At 40.7% G+C, this 16,292-nt stretch overlaps 3 protein-coding genes across 3 annotated transcripts; 2 read left to right on the plus strand and 1 right to left on the minus strand.

Moving 5' to 3' along the window:
- Positions 1–936: 936 nt before the first annotated feature.
- Positions 937–4,129, minus strand: LOC107224908 (zinc finger protein 37 homolog). Its single transcript, XM_015665155.2, has 2 exons — positions 3,882–4,129; positions 937–3,640 (listed from the first exon to the last, which is right to left on the minus strand). Exons 1-2 carry the CDS (start codon positions 3,999–4,001, stop codon positions 1,097–1,099), a joined length of 2,664 nt encoding a protein of 887 aa, XP_015520641.2. The 5' UTR covers positions 4,002–4,129; the 3' UTR covers positions 937–1,096.
- A 1,156-nt stretch (positions 4,130–5,285) lies between these two features.
- Positions 5,286–9,054, plus strand: LOC107224911 (solute carrier family 35 member F2-like). The gene is made up of 9 exons (XM_015665160.2): positions 5,286–5,442; positions 6,085–6,194; positions 6,281–6,474; positions 6,552–6,723; positions 6,821–6,977; positions 7,054–7,264; positions 7,520–7,647; positions 7,829–8,027; positions 8,102–9,054. The coding sequence occupies exons 1-9, from the start codon at positions 5,321–5,323 to the stop codon at positions 8,135–8,137; spliced, it is 1,329 nt and encodes a 442-aa protein (XP_015520646.1). The 5' UTR covers positions 5,286–5,320; the 3' UTR covers positions 8,138–9,054.
- A 162-nt stretch (positions 9,055–9,216) lies between these two features.
- On the plus strand, positions 9,217–15,099 carry LOC107224924 (RNA polymerase-associated protein CTR9 homolog). Its single transcript, XM_015665179.2, has 14 exons — positions 9,217–9,329; positions 9,589–9,687; positions 9,786–10,025; positions 10,103–10,675; positions 10,761–10,880; positions 10,967–11,277; positions 11,351–11,876; positions 11,957–12,151; positions 12,221–12,337; positions 12,419–12,729; positions 12,872–13,212; positions 13,320–13,506; positions 13,589–14,149; positions 14,301–15,099. Exons 1-14 carry the CDS (start codon positions 9,291–9,293, stop codon positions 14,395–14,397), a joined length of 3,717 nt encoding a protein of 1,238 aa, XP_015520665.2. The 5' UTR covers positions 9,217–9,290; the 3' UTR covers positions 14,398–15,099.
- The last annotated feature ends 1,193 nt before the right edge of the window (positions 15,100–16,292 follow it).

Consider the following 16,292-nt stretch of genomic DNA (forward strand, 5'->3'; position numbering starts at 1 on the left):
GACTCGAAGGGTCAAATTCTTTATTTACCAAAAATTCGTGTTTCGGTACACCGATCATTCGTCATTTCAAATTTCTTTTTCTTCTTTCGTGATTTTGAGCCCCATCCCATTTAACCTGACTGCATTTGCAATATTCTCCACAAGGAATCTCTTTTTTAACACGTCCGCAATTTTTTAAGGAATTAGACGAGTCGAATTTGGAGGAATCATTGACCGGAATATAACATCGAACGAGGTTGAACTTAGTAACGTTGTCGTTTTTCTAATAAACAATTCTACAACGACCGAAATCGACGATTTCTTCCTTCACATATCCTTCACGGTCGCTAACTTCAAATTGATTACCAACTTCAATCTGATTATATCGAGACTTCGATTTTGATTCTTTCTACCCCTGCGGTTTTTTCCGCTTCTTCAAACACGACGCTGACAGCCGGCTACCATCAGGGACTTTGCACTGTATTCAATTTAGCAAATTTTATCCTTTTGTTCAAAATAACCGTAACGTTCGAAAGACCCGACGGATACCCGCGTAGCAGAGAAAATTCGCCTCACGCCCTCTGCCTGATTTCGCACGGCAAAGACGACACCCTCTCCCTCGTCAATTCAGCCAACGATATCGACTTTACACCCTTCGGTAGGTGCTGGCGGGTTAAATTCACGTGCCTTGAGCGGCCACGAGGCGGCTACAGCGTGTATCGATACCTGTAGTAAGCACAGGAGGGATTTGAATTATTTTTTTAAATCCAGATCAACCTGATAAGCCACACAAGTAAGTAAGCCATAATCGTATTAGAATATTTTGCAATGTATTCTAAGAGGGTAATTTGCTGAAACAAGGCAAAATTAAGACTACCAAGTTGCCAGGATAACCGACCGGTAAGGAAGGAATGGAAGTGGAAATGATATAAATGTTGTTGAATAAATAACGTAGATTATATTTTCACCGACACAAAACTAAGTAGTTTTGATAAATTTTGAAATAAAACGATTGGCAGTCTTGTGATATCGACTTAGTGATATTTGTACGTTAATCGGTATGAGAAATTGGAAAATAAATGACAAGGAAAAATTCTAAACGTTTCGGTAATTCTATTCAGTGTTCTCCGCTATCAACGACGGTAATTGGAGTAACAACCGTGTCAATTTCAGCCAATGTTTCGGAATAGGTGGTAAATTCCTCCATACAACCGTCGTTAAAATTTTCTGCCTTCATCCGGGGTCTACTTTGCCCATTTGCCTTTCTTTCGGCATCTCCAACCACTGTCGCGTTGCAAGAGGAGGAATTATTCTCCTTAGTATCTATTTCAACTTTGGTGCAGTGGACCTTAATCTCAGTTGATAAAGCGGCTCCATTTTCTCCACTTTGCTTTTCTGAGTTCAGTTTATTTTCCCAAAAACCATCAGAATCCTGGGCCTCCCTGCTCTGATTCTCTGTCTTCACCCTCTCTACCCAAGGATCGTCAGCACCTGTGATTTCACCATGTCGAAGACAACGGCGACACTGATAAGATTCGTCACCGGTATGAACCGACCTATGAACTGGAAAAGACCTGTTGTCGGGCAAATCCTTGTTGTAAAATTTGCAAACGACAGTGTCAAGTTTTTCACGAGCCGTTGTGACATGTCTTTGCCGAGAGATTTTATTATTGAATGAAACGTCGCAGCTATTGCAAGCGAAAGGTACCTCCCCGATATGAAGATACATATGAGATTCAAGAGATGATTTCTTCGTGAAACTCTTTCTGCATACCTCGCATACGAATGATTGGTAATTAATGTGATTATGAATGTGTCGCTTCAGTTTTCTCTGCATATTAAATGTCTTTGGGCAGAACGAACATTTAAAAGGCTTTGATCCGTTGTGTTCGTCAATGTGGTCGTAAAGTTTACTCTTGTTGTCAAAACTTACGTCACAAATACAACAAGTGAAAGGAGCTTGGTCTGACATGTGTTCCTGTACATTGTGCTTCAGTACTGCTGGCAGCGATTCAAAATGTCCAAAACATGTGGTGCAGCGGTAAGACTGTGGTTGAGTGTCTCTGCGTCGTTGATAAGGAAAAATGGCCGAATCTTCGAATTTCAACGAATTATCTTGAATATCTTTCAGCCAATCTTTTTGCCGATACTTTTTATCCGTACTTGACGAATCAACACCCAGTAGCGCGGATGACGTTCCTTTATAAGAGAAACTGTCCAAGCTGCAAATGGATGCTGGTCTCCGATTAGTTTCAGTTTCGACAGAGCAATTCACGTTTGAATTATTGTTCTCTCTCTCCTTTTTTTCAACTGAGAAAGAGCAGTTATTATTTGTGTTGCTGACTTCATTTTTAATAAATATCTCGCCACTCCTTTTGTCGTTCACATCCTCGTAATTTAACATGTCGTCTCCATCAATCCTCATACTGATATCCGGAACAGTAGGATCGTCAGTTTCGCTGATAATAGACCCAACAGTAGACTTTGCGACTAGATGGTAACCCTGGGAATCGTCTGAAGAGTTATGTGCCTGCTCCTCCTCGTATTCCTCGGTGAAATATCCCATAGTTTCTACTGTTTCTGAATGGCAAATAGAATATTTTTCTACCGCTTGTTCTTCACTCTCGACTGAATTAATTCCAACGGAAATATCGGAAAATTTGCTAATTTCATTAGCACCGACGACTTCTGGTTTCTGAATTGATTCCCTTTCTGGTTTTCTTTCGTCCACTTTTGTCTCCCTTTCACCTTTACTTTCATTCAAGTCCAAATCTTGTTTTTGTAAAATCGTTTCCAAGATCTTTACATCCATTTGATTCTTTGGATCCTGGTCAACCTGGGGATCCTCCATTTCATTGTCATCGTCGATAACAATAATAATATTGGTATTGTTTTTCAGCTGAGAATTATCCTTGCTACCACATCCTTCTTCGTTAATTTTAACAAATTTTTTTACCGTAGAAAAGTTCATTTTTTTATGTTCCCCGCAAATTGAAGAATCCCCATTTCTCACTTTGTTCAAATCAACTTTTGTGAACGAAGTCTCTGCAGGAAGTCTAAGCCTCTTGGTGAGTGGCGCCGGATCCTCGATAACAATGCTTTCAATCGATTTGCTTCTTTTCCTAGAAACGGTTACAGGAAACACAACAATGTCCTCTTTTTTTCTATCAGAACTCTTTTCGTGTCGCCCAGCACATAGATCAGTCACAGGAACCACTTCGATTCCTTCCAGATTTCGGACACTATGCGATACTTTCTCCATACCGATTCTCCTCTCAGCTTCTTGCCTCCTTTTCATCGCATTTTCAACCTCAATTCTCACTTCATCCGAAATATATTCAACTACGTAGTCATCTTCAATACCCCGGGGCTGAGTAAAAGCATTTCTTTTGTTATGCTGCTGTTTTTCATTGCTTGAAAGAAAATTTGCAAATCCACCGAATGAATCGGCGAAGCCAAGACCGCAAGAGCCGCTGCCCGATATCTGTGAATCGGGTGTCTTTCTGGCGATTAAAGTATCCTTGTTGCGTAATTTGTTCTTTAGTAAAAATTTCAACTGATTATCAGCAGATTCGCATTGTTCCTTGAAACAATAGAAAGATTCTGCTAGGAACAAGCATTTCTTGCAAATCACCTTCGGCAGACCGTCGTTTTCGGATATCTGCGAAAAACAGTAAGCAAGTGAACTACTAGATCATAAAAGATTCCCGCCTTTTAATTCAAAGACTGCAGTGGAAATTTAAGCCCAAAAATTTAATCTGTAAGACCGTTGCGAAGATGTTTGAACAGCTACGATTGTTTGTAAAAATAGGGTAGTCATAGAAATGGATCGGTTGCGCAGAAATAAATACGGATATCGTGAATAGGGCTGTTGGATAAATTTATCTCTATCTCCTACTAACCTCAAGCCTTGTGAAAGCCATGAGCTTCTTTGGTAGTTGGCTTACGTAAAAGCCGGATGAGAATATCGGAACCATTTCTCCTCTTGTACTGAGGCATGTTCGACATGTTTGTTTGAACATTTCTGGTACCAGTGCCGTCACAATACGTGCATCAATTTATCCGCCGACATCGGCACTCGACGCACGTTTTATTGTTTTTTAAAAAAACAGAACTAATTGTAAGCCTCGCAACGTGTTGCAACGGGGTGGTCGAGTCTCCGATATAGCTGAAATTTTGTAGCCGCGGCTCATTTGGTAAGAGAGCGACTGAACTGGCCAGCTGAGCAAGTCCGACGAACAAACCAGATGCTTTGCACTTTGAGCGGGTGATTCAAATGTGCCCGGAAATGAAACATCACAATTCCAATCCACAACGCGTTAAACAACAAACAGATAATATATTTAAAGATTCGGCGATATAAAGAGAATCAGTGCAGCCTATAAGCGTGGAAAATAAAAGTTCGCTGGCAACGCTGATAGCTCCGATCCAACGATTGTATACAGCAACGATTTCATATTTCGAGATGAAGTCTTCATCGTCTTAAGAAAAGTGAAAAGTGGTTTTTTTTCCATACGGGTTTCATCAAGATAGGTTGTGCATTAAAGGTGTTTCAAAAATAGAAAAAGATTCTTTTTTTTCTTCCAAACAGGTTCAAAAGTTCCATATTTAGGTATAAAATTAGGCCAGTCAGAATTTGAGCTCTTAATATCAACATTAACAGGTTGCACATCGTACTTTTTTATTTTCCGTAAAAATAGCATGCGAAAATAGTCGTATAACTATATAACGATGCGTCGTACAGAAAATTAACTGGCATATTTTTGCAGGGAATTGAAAGCTTTACAAAAAAGGTCCGTTATCATTTTATGATAAATCTACTCTTTCAAAAGTTATTCAACGTTGAAAGTTATTTAAGGACCTTGAATAACTTTTGAAAGCGTGTAGATTTATCATAAACTGATGAGACTTTTTTTACAGAGCTTTCAATCCCCTAAAAAAATATGTCCGTGAATTTCCTGTACGACGCATCGTTAGCTAGTTATAAAAATCAGATGGGGTGAAAACCATTTTTTGCGTGTCATTCTTCTAAAAATGGAAAAATGCAATGCGCAACCTCTCAATGTTAATATTAAGAGTTCGAATTTTAACAGGCCTATTTTTATACCCGAATGGAACTTTTGAACCTGTTTGAAGGAAAAAAATTATTGTTTTTTTTTTCCCCCCGCAACGACATATTGTGCACACTCCAGGATGGATCAGAGATGGCGGAAGAGAGGATCCGCGCACCTGTCCGCCAGCCTGCTATCTGCGATGAATCTGTAGCAGGCAAGACCGGGGTGTAAGTCGGGAGGGTGTCGGTAAAGCGCAAGCGCGAATTCCACCCGGGGCCAGGGTGAAAATGCACCACGGCAAGGGAGTGTCAGGAGGCGGTCGCCTCAGCCGTCAAAATCCGAACATGCAGCCACCGCAAAATGGGATTTGCGATAAAATCGAGAATTACATATCCGAGCTCGGAAAGTGGTACGTTATTATGGATCGTAATCGTCTCCTTGGGTGATTCCGATACCCTTCCGGGTAAACATAGATTTTTGTGTACACGCGCACGGTTTGATCGGTCGAGGGGTGATAACTCAACTCGAGTGCTATAGCGTAATCAGTGCAGGTGCTGATAATAGTAAGTGCTTATCTCACTTAGGGGAAGGACGAACTTTGAACTCTACGTATTAATCGCAAAATTATTCAATTATTTACTATTTTGAATTGAGTTTTATATTTTATTTAAATGTTTTCGTCGATTTTGAAGACTTTGATCGCGGGTCTGTTGCTTTCTTTCAAATTAAACTGCGCAAACAAAGCGATTGAAGAATATTGTCAAATCGATGCAAATATTGGAAACACCTTTTGGGTTAGAAGCGCCACGAAGGAAAAGCACGCATCGCTTTACGCCGCGTCTTTGTATATTATCCGCACCTATTGCAACATTCTTTCCTTTGTTCATTCGAAACTGAAAATGGAACGATTCAATTTTCGACAAGAAATAAAAAAGCAGCGCAAAGTTGAAAATCAATTTCCCCAAAAAGAATCGACCACGATTATTACAAATTAATTGTTACGACATTATATCGTATTTGTTCAAACAACCTGTAATACGAAAAATCGCAGGTCCGTATGGAAGACCATAATATTGGGTCAATTTCTGTCCGTCGTACTGTGCTTCATGACGATTTTCAACCACCACATAAACACCGAATACCACCTCGCCTTGCCAACAGGTACGTACATACATACATTCGAAGATTGTAAACCGCGTCATCTATTCTCTTGCATCGATATTTTTTCCTCGTCGTTTTTTCAACAGGTCAGAATCTCCCCCATTACGCCATGATGTGCATCGTCTACACGACGTGGATGTCCTGCAGGGGGGTTGGCAACGGATTAATATCCGTGACCAGGGCAAGAGGATGGCGTTATCTTTTACTCGCGCTGATCGACGTCGAGGCGAAAACCTTGGTCACGGCCTCTCATCAGTTCACAAGCCTCGCCAGTATACAAGTGGGTTCAAGATTTCTTCCTAGTTTTTTATTTTTTACGTTTATCAAGTCGATCATCACATCCATTTTCTCTGTTAGCTCTTATTGTTGGACTGCGTGGCAATTCCAGTTGCTTTAGCGCTATCCTGCCTGGTTCTGGGAGTCAGATACAGGATGGTGCACATTATCGGAGTTTCGGTCTGCCTAATGGCCATCGGAAGCCTGGTGTGGGCGGACATCGAGGACGACAAGGACTCAACAGCTATGACTGGTTTGTCTTTATCGAGTCGAAAAATTGGTTCCGATCATGATCCGTCAACGTCAAAAGGGGGAATCCTGATTGTTTTTTTGTTTTTTGTCTTTTTAAGGCAAAAATCAACTCGTCGGTGACATGCTCTGTCTGGGTGGCGCGATCTTGTTCTCCGTGATAACAGTCCTCCAGGAACTGGCCGTAAAGACCGTTGACATCATAGAGTACCTGGGAATGATAGGATTTTTCGGCACGATCATCAGCTGCATGCAAGTGTAAGTGATTACCGACATTTTAACATTGAACACTGCAATCCAGCGAAGCGACTTGTCTTTGTTATAATTAAATCAGGGGCGTTCTCGAGCGGCTACAACTGGAATCATTCTGCTGGGACAACGCTCCTGTAATAACGTTCCTCATCCTCTACTGCATCACTCAGTTCGTGTTTTACTCTCTTGTACCTGTGATCCTTTTCGAATCAGGAGCAACTGCGCTTCAGCTCGCACTCCTGACTGCGGATTTCTTCAACATTCTATTCGGGATGTTGACGAACCAGTACAAGGTGTTTTTCTTATTTTTTTATCACGGTATCTTAGGGGCCGTTCAAGTATCAGCCAACGCTAACACAAATAATAACGCTGGCCAATAAACTTTTGAAAACGCGTTAGCTAACGATGAAAAACAGTGGCTGGGCAAAACAAGTTATCACTTGGTAGGAAATACAAAAATTTGCAAAAAAATACGTCGGCTGATAGTTGAACGGTCCCTTATCAAACGTGCTTTCGGTCGATTCGTACTCACACCGTTACTTTTCCAGTTTCATACGCTCTACTTCGTTTCTTACACCTTGACGATGAGCGGCATATATATTTACGCGATTCAACGGACACCGATTTCGTCAAGTTCAAGAAGACAGCAAGTCGAGCAGCCGGCCCCGGACTACAGGTACGAGCTAGTAAAATTCGCTATACGGATTTTATGCTTTAAACCTATAGTTGACGTCGATTTTCAAGCTTGTCGATTTAGCAGGTGTGTTTAAAGCATGGAATCTGTGGCGCGCGTCCACCCCTCCGTGTTTACTTGGCTAATATTTTACAACGATCGATTAAAGCGACATTATTTTAAGACACATGTCACATCCCGACGTTGGTGAAGTTGAAATGGCAACGAGTTCAGGAATGTCGGCTGTCAGCGGTACCCTCGATTTACGCGCCTCGACGCTGAGCAGCGAACGAGAAGCCATCATCGACGCCACGAGTCTTCCTTTGAGCGTCAGCTCGGACACGGCCTTTACTTCGTTTTATGGCAGTCAGGTGAATCTAAAGGTGCGGGAACTGGTTTTGGAAAAAGAATATTCCCTTAAATTTCATTCGTATGACTGCGTAATATTTTGTTTCAGACGGTAACGACGAACGGTGGTGGTGCGGCATGCTAATAATTATCCATTGACATGATGAGACAATTTTACCACCGTACTGTGCGTATAGTTAATTCGAAATCCATTATTCAAACGCAAAACTTCACGCGCACACATTAATTATCATATACACGTCGACGCAAAGAATAAAAACATCACAATCATCACCCGAAAGCAACAGACTTAACATTTGTATTTACAATAATGATTATACAATGATAATAAGAAATTCAGGCGCTAATTATATTAGGTATAATGTTGTCGATGTATGATCGATCCGTAATTGATATAAATATTTAATTATTACGATACAATACTGCATACGTTTAGAGTAGCATTTAGATAATTGAAACGTTAATGCCACTTTATAGAAATATAAAATGAAAAATGCAAAGCTATAACGAAACGGAAAAAGACGTTTTTAACCAAAATATAACAAAACTTCGTAATTAAAGTAGTAAAAAAAATGTGCCAAATGTCAATGATCATTTTAAATTCGATTTCACAACAAGACGCACAAGAAAACAAAACGAATGAAATCCATACACGGCACAGGAAATTTTTTTTATCTACATTCGTTACGATTATTAATATTATTTATCGTGATTTTCAAGATTCAATTTCACGTCTTGCAGTAATTAATAAGTTGTAATTCTTTGATTAACAATTGTGTTGAAATTTGTGTACATACGAAAAAAAAACAAAAAATGGTTATCTTCAAACTGTAATTTATGTAACCCTATTATAACGTATGATTATATAAATAGGAAAGTATCATTTGTGTTTAAATTAATGTGGATTCAATTTGAAATAAATATAATACTTCAAGGACTGTAGAAAAAAAAAAAAAAAAATGAAACCAGCAAAAACTGATTATACACATCCTGAATAGTGTGGTATATCTTGTAAATTTTGTATAATCCAACTGCAAGACTCGAAATACCGTTTTAAATAAATAAATTCCAACAGAAAGAAATTCACGGTGTATACGATAAATTCTTTTTGAAAAGAAAACGTGCGGAAAGTAATAACGCGATTGAAAAGTACACCGTGTCACGTTTCGCGCAAGCGCCGATTTCATTCACGGCAACGATGTCTCGCTCGTCTCACTATTCAATTCGCTTCAGTAGCGATCGTAGCGAGACCGTGGCGAGCGCTAAAGGCCGAAGCGATGGCGAGCATCGAGATACCTCTTCGTGATACGGACGAGGTAAATTTTCATAATATCTACCTTATTTTACGACCAATTAAGCTGGTTTCGATTTCTCATCAACCAAGTTCGAGGCCCGCGTATCTTGTTCGTAAACGAGCCGACTGCGTGTCAAACACACCCAACATAACCTAGACGAGCGGGGCTTCTCCTGAGAAAACCGACGCACTCGTTGTGTATCATTTACTATCGAGGCAACTTACAAATCCACGCTTCCCAATTCGCAATACGGATGAATAACTCCTCTTTCCGCAACTAGGTAATCGAATTGTACCTGGATCAATTACCCGACGGCGATGAGGTTCTCGGTATTTTGCGGCAGGAACATGCCCAGCTCAGCATCTGGGTCAACCTGGCGGTGAGAGTTCTGCTTTGATTTAGGCCCTACATTAGGCGTGTCACCGTTTACCAATTAGACGTATAAATATTAACCGACTGATATTTCTTTACGCACAGCTCGAGTATTACAAACAACAGAAGATCGAGGATTTTATTAAGATTCTGGAGTCGTCGAGGATCGACGCAAACATCGACTACAGGGATTATGAAAAAGACCAGATGCGAGCACTGGACATGCTGGCCGCGTACTACGTCCAGGAGGCGAATCGCGAGAAGAACAAGGACAAGAAGAGAGATCTCTTCACCAAGGCAACGTTGCTCTACACTACGGCGGACAAAATTATCATGTACGACCAGGTAAGTTTTGGATCCACCTTGAGGTAGAAACGTGACAGAAGCAGGCAAGGATTAATTTTGTTTTATTATTCCTACAGAATCATCTCCTCGGTCGAGCCTATTTCTGCCTCCTCGAAGGGGACAAAATGGAACAGGCAGATGCACAGTTTAACTTCGTTCTGAACCAATCGCCTAACAACATTCCGTCGCTCTTGGGGAAGGCGTGTATAGCTTTTAACAAGAAAGACTATCGCGGAGCTTTGGCATTTTACAAAAAGGCACTCAGGACGAATCCCAATTGCCCGGCGGCGGTCAGACTCGGAATGGGACATTGTTTTATGAAACTGGGTAACCAGGACAAAGCCAAAATGGCGTTTGAGAGAGCTTTGCAGTTGGACGCGCAATGCGTCGGAGCTCTGGTCGGCCTGTCGGTACTTAAATTGAATCAGCAGCAGCCGGACAGCATCAGAACGGGTGTTCAAATGTTGTCCAAGGCCTACACGATAGACTCGACAAATCCGATGGTTCTGAACCATTTGGCGAATCATTTCTTCTTCAAGAAAGATTACAACAAAGTACAACATTTGGCTCTGCACGCTTTTCATAATACCGAAAACGAGGCTATGCGTGCTGAGAGCTGCTATCAACTCGCCAGAGCCTTTCACGTCCAGGTAAATACCTACCTCGGCGGTAACGGTTTTAGTCTTTTCTGAACGGTGCTGCCGCTTTACTACACGTTAAACGCAATATTTTCAGGGAGATTACGACCAAGCCTTTCAATACTATTATCAGGCGACTCAATTCGCTCCCCCGGTTTTCGTCCTGCCTCATTTTGGCCTTGGTCAAATGTACGTCTATCGTGGAGATGCCGAGAATGTAAGACAACGCAATTGTTCCGACAAGAGGTTACTTGTATACCTAAGAACTTGTTCGTGTGTTCTATCAAATTCATTTCCCTCCAGGCAGCGCAATGTTTTGAAAAAGTTCTGAAAGCCCAGTCCGGCAATTACGAAACAATGAAAATTCTTGGCTCTTTGTACGCCAACTCAAGCTCCCAGTCGAAAAGAGACATAGCCAAAAGTCATCTGAGAAAAGTAACGGAGCAATTTCCCGACGATGTCGAAGCGTGGATCGAATTGGCTCAGATTTTGGAGCAAAGCGATCTAACGGCTGCATTGAATGCTTATGCTACAGCCACCAGAATTCTTAAAGACAAAGTTCAGGCTGATATTCCACCTGAAATCCTTAATAACGTCGGTGCTCTTCATTACAGGTAGGTCGAAGCTGAATTGTATATTCTCCTTTGTAACTGAGTTTGCAGAAGTAAAGAATTTCTGTTTTACTAGACTTGGAAATTTAGAAGAGGCAAGAAACAACCTGGAGGAGTCTTTGGCCAGGTCGAAAACTGACGCTGAACAAGATCCTGTTTATTACAATTCCATTGCAGTCACTACGACGTATAATTTGGCTCGCCTAAACGAAGCATTGTGCGTATTTGACCGGGCAGAAAAACTGTACAAAGACATTTTAAAAGAACACCCGAATTATGTGGACTGCTACTTGCGGTTAGGCTGCATGGCCAGAGATAAGGGTCAAATTTACGAAGCTTCGGATTGGTTCAAAGATGCCTTGAGGATAAATAACGAGCATCCGGACGCCTGGTCACTCTTGGGAAACTTACATTTGGCTAAAATGGAGTGGGGACCGGGACAAAAAAAATTTGAACGGATCCTGAAAAGTCCAACGACCAGCACAGATGCCTACTCGCTTATTGCCTTGGGTAATATTTGGCTGCAGACTCTTCATCAAAGCGGGAAAGACAAGGACAGAGAAAAACGGCACCAGGACAGAGCCTTGGCCATGTTCAAGCAAGTGAGTATCACCCCTTTTAATGACCGTGAAAAGCCTTGTGGATCGAAGCTATACTCAAAAGATATGATCGAATTTCTCAGGTATTAAGAAATGATCCAAGAAATATTTGGGCCGCAAACGGTATAGGAGCTGTACTTGCTCACAAAGGTTGCGTCAACGAGGCCAGAGATATATTTGCCCAAGTCAGAGAAGCAACAGCTGAATTTTGCGATGTCTGGTTGAACATTGCTCACATTTACGTGGAGCAAAAACAATTCGTCAGTGCTATTCAGATGGTTGGTATTACGAATTAACGAATATCGTTTTATCTATTCACCATGCTTTGAAACTAATTTTTATTTCAGTATGAAAACTGCTTGCGTAAATTCTACAAGTATCATCACGTAGAGGTTCTTCAATACTTGGGCAGAGCTTATTTCAAAGCTGGAAAACTGAGGGAAGCTAAAATGACTTTGTTAAAGGTATAGGAACAGCAATGTCACACATGACTCTTTCTATTCATTTCCGTCGCTGACGCGTCTGATATTTACTCGAAATTCCAGGCTCGCAGAGTAGCTCCCCAAGACACATTACTGTTGTACAATATTGCTCTGGTCCTACAAAGATTGGCGACGCAAATTTTGAAGGATGAAAAATCGACGTTGGTTATTGTATTGCAAGCTGTACATGAATTAGGATTATCCCACAAATATTTTCAATTCCTGGGTATGCAGGGTGAGAAAATGGATCAACTTGCTGAAATTGAGGCAAGAAAATGTCAGGATTTGCTGTCGCAAGCGCAATACCACGTTGCTCGAGCACGAAGGCTGGATGAGGAGGAAAAAATCCTCCGAAAAAAGCAGGAGGAAGAAAGGTAACAATTGGATAAGCATTCCTGTTAATTTTCAAATAAATAAGCGCCGAAAATTTCTACATGGAAATATGCTGTGAATCGATTTGTTTTCAATGTTTCATTTTCATTTTCATTTTTTTTTTTTTTTTTTTTTTTTTTACAGACAAGCCTTCAGAATACGCCAGACGGAAGAACAGAAAAAGGTGGAAGATATGCGTCGCCAGAAATCAGAAGCCATGTTACAAAAACGACAAGAGTATGTGGAGAAAACGAAAAATGTTTTACTATTTGGTGACATGCCATCAGAAAAGCCTACAAAGAAGGGTAGGAAAGTAAGGTCTGAACAATATCTAAGCGATAGTGGCTCAGATAGAAATGAACGTACCGAAGATTCAGCTCCCAGAGAAAAAAAACGCAAGAGAAAGAGCAGCGGTGAGAGAAAGGAACGGAAATCGTCAGGAAAGGGAAGAAGGAAAAGGCATGCTAACAGCGGAGAAAGTGGAGGTAAGTTTGAACATCAGTAATATAAATTGATATTTTCATTGGCTGCTTAAATCCTGTTTTGAATGTTTTGTAATCATTAACAAATCGGTCCCATTTATGAACTACAGGTTCGGGAAGTGATCGACCGAAAACTAAACGTGGCAGAAAAGCGGGAGGAAGTAACAAAGGTAAAGGATTTCGCAAGAGTGGCACCGCTGATTTATCAAGTAAACAAAAAATGCGAATTGTTTCTAAAGAAACTATTTCGACAAGTGAATCTGAGAGCGATAATGAAAGGCCTAACATGGCAAGCGGGTGAGTGATCATTCTGTATTTTCATTTCACTGTAGATGCCTGTGATGATCCATTGTCTAATTTTAATTCGCTAATATTTCAGAAACGAAAGCGGGGAAGAAAACGCAGGGCGAGGAAGGCGTAGAATCGCATCGGAGTCCGAAGGTTCTCGTGCCTCACGTTCCAGATCTCGTTCTAGGTCAAAGTCTAGCAGCCGTTCAAAGAGTGGATCCCGATCGCGTTCAAGAAGCGGTTCACGATCCAGGAGTGGATCTAGGTCCAGATCTACATCTCGCAAAAGTGCCTCGAGGTCGCGAAATCAATCACGGTCACGCTCCAGATCTAACAGCGGATCAAGAAAAAGTGGTTCGAGATCGCGATCCAGATCTAGAGGAAGCAGTGGCTCGAGGAAAAGTCACTCTAGGTCCAGATCCAGATCCGGATCCGGCTCACGATCGAGATCAAGATCAAAATCTGGTTCAAGATCACGATCCAGATCGAAATCAGGATCAAGGTCAAGATCGCGATCAAGGTCACGATCACGATCAAGATCAGGCTCAGGCCAAAGCAAGTCCAAGAGTAGGAGTAGGTCACGGTCCGGATCAAGATCGAGATCGAGATCAAAAAGTGGCTCCAGGAGTAGAAGTGCGAGCGGATCAGCAAGGTACGATAGAAAATTATATATTTGATTACCACTCCAATTTTCGAATATACTTCGAATTTTTGATGCTTTTCATGCTTCATTTCTACACCAGTCCGACTTGGATGATTTACAACCCTTGCTTATTATTATTGATTGAGAAATATATTCACAGATCCGCAAGTCCTGTGTCTCGGAAATCGATATCTGGCAGCGAAGATGGTTCTCGCCATTCGAGTCCGCAAAGAGGTGGACAGAGCGGTAGTGAGTAATTGAAAACTGACAATTTCACTGTCATTAATTTAATAATTACTACCTTAACTACCTATACAATATCCAATTTTATTATAGTTTTTCCTGAACCTAATTATCAGAAAAATAATTTTTTTCACTAATTCTCAATTCACAAGTTGGCCAACGTCTTATCGGTATTCGAAGGGTACTCTTCAGTTTCAAATTGTATAAACTAGACCATGCTAGCACAAAAAAACTGAAAATACTCTTGCAATATTATAAAAACCAATGGTTTAGGATCAAAACCTATGGTGTCTATTTCGAAGGTAGCGAGAATGACATTAACGAGAAAGTGACAAAACTATTCAATTGATACTAAGCCTATTGGAACTAGGAGTAATTGTATGTGAGTCGAATAAGGAATGAACCATTCACACTAACGATAATGAGTTACCCTTCGTGCTAGCTACTGAAAAACAGAGTTGCCAAATTTGCAAGCAAAGAAATATATTTATGTAAGTAGAACGTATTGAATTAGCATCGATGATGTGAGTTTTAATATCATCGAAGCGTTAAGAACGACAAATTTGTGATAATTTAGGAGTTGAAACAACAAAGAAATCTAACAACTGTTACATTTTACCTATACAGGATTGAAATTATTGTAAACTCTGTGTATCAGTGGAAAAAAAAATTACCCGCCTTGAAACCATCAATAAAATATCACACACAAGAATTCATTTGATTGCCTATTATTTTTACAACCTTTTTTATCACAGACCTTACTATCCAAAAAACAAATTTAGTGAAAAGTTTTGACGAAAATTGAAACTTGAATGGGACCACAGAGAAGTTTGCAGCTTAAAAGATGAATAATTACTATCAATGAATTGTTACAGCTCATCGTTGTTACAAGCCTAGTAAAGCAGCGGGTTTCTTGTCGCGTATCTATGCTTACCGCTTTGGAACGAGTACATATTTGACGTTCACAATATAATAAATAGCTATTACAATGCTGCATCAAATTCAGCAAATGGCAAGTATTAATTCGAATATTCGTATAACTTTGAATTATCGCCGCAGGTACAGATGAGTCTAATCAAATCTGAGCTAGAAAACACATGTATAAATTCTACCGCCACGCCATGAAAAAGGAACAACGATAGACAATGCGATTTATCTCCCAGAGCAAACCCATTGTGCGAACTGGCAGATCTGTCGAAGAATTTATATTGCATGCAAAACTCACCAGTCAGCTCTCGATTAACCGCTACAGCTGCGCTGTTGCATCTTGTGACTTCCTCCGTTACACGTAGTTGTCCAGCATTTACGAGGCGGTTACAGTCCTTTCTGAAGCATATCTTGGATCAGCGGTGACTGCAATTAAATCAAGCAAAGTTAAGAAGTAATCCCAGATCATCGGTTGATTATTTTCATCAAATTTTCGTGAAAATTTTTAAGCAATTTACACATATACTTAGCAGTTAACAAACAATCAAGAAAGTGTTCTTACCATTGCTATTTCTATTTTCAAGCTGCAGCTTGAGTCCTGGTACACACAAGCATGGCTCCATGAGAATCTCCACACAGCTTCGTCCAAGCGAATAATACACAGATGTAGTTTATCTGTTCATGTTTCTCCATATAGCACCGAGAAAACAACCACGATTGTCGTGGAACGCGTTATTTTACTTCTCTGTTCGAATCCGAGCGGCTAAGCAGCTCGGAATGTTCGAGATCTTTCGCAATGAATACAAATTGAACTGGTAGATTTCGCGAGCTGACCTATTTCCGAGATATTGTATGGACAATGTAAACCGATAATTCGCGTCTACTCTGAACATTTTTTGACTCTGAAAAGAACGTATCAACTTTTCTAGCGCAATTATTTGAGAGAAGAAGAATTTAACGGTCGCGCACTGATTGTCAAGAT

The sequence above is a fragment of the Neodiprion lecontei genome, chromosome 7 (genome assembly GCF_021901455.1).
Source record: "Neodiprion lecontei isolate iyNeoLeco1 chromosome 7, iyNeoLeco1.1, whole genome shotgun sequence".
Taxonomy (NCBI): domain Eukaryota; kingdom Metazoa; phylum Arthropoda; class Insecta; order Hymenoptera; family Diprionidae; genus Neodiprion; species Neodiprion lecontei.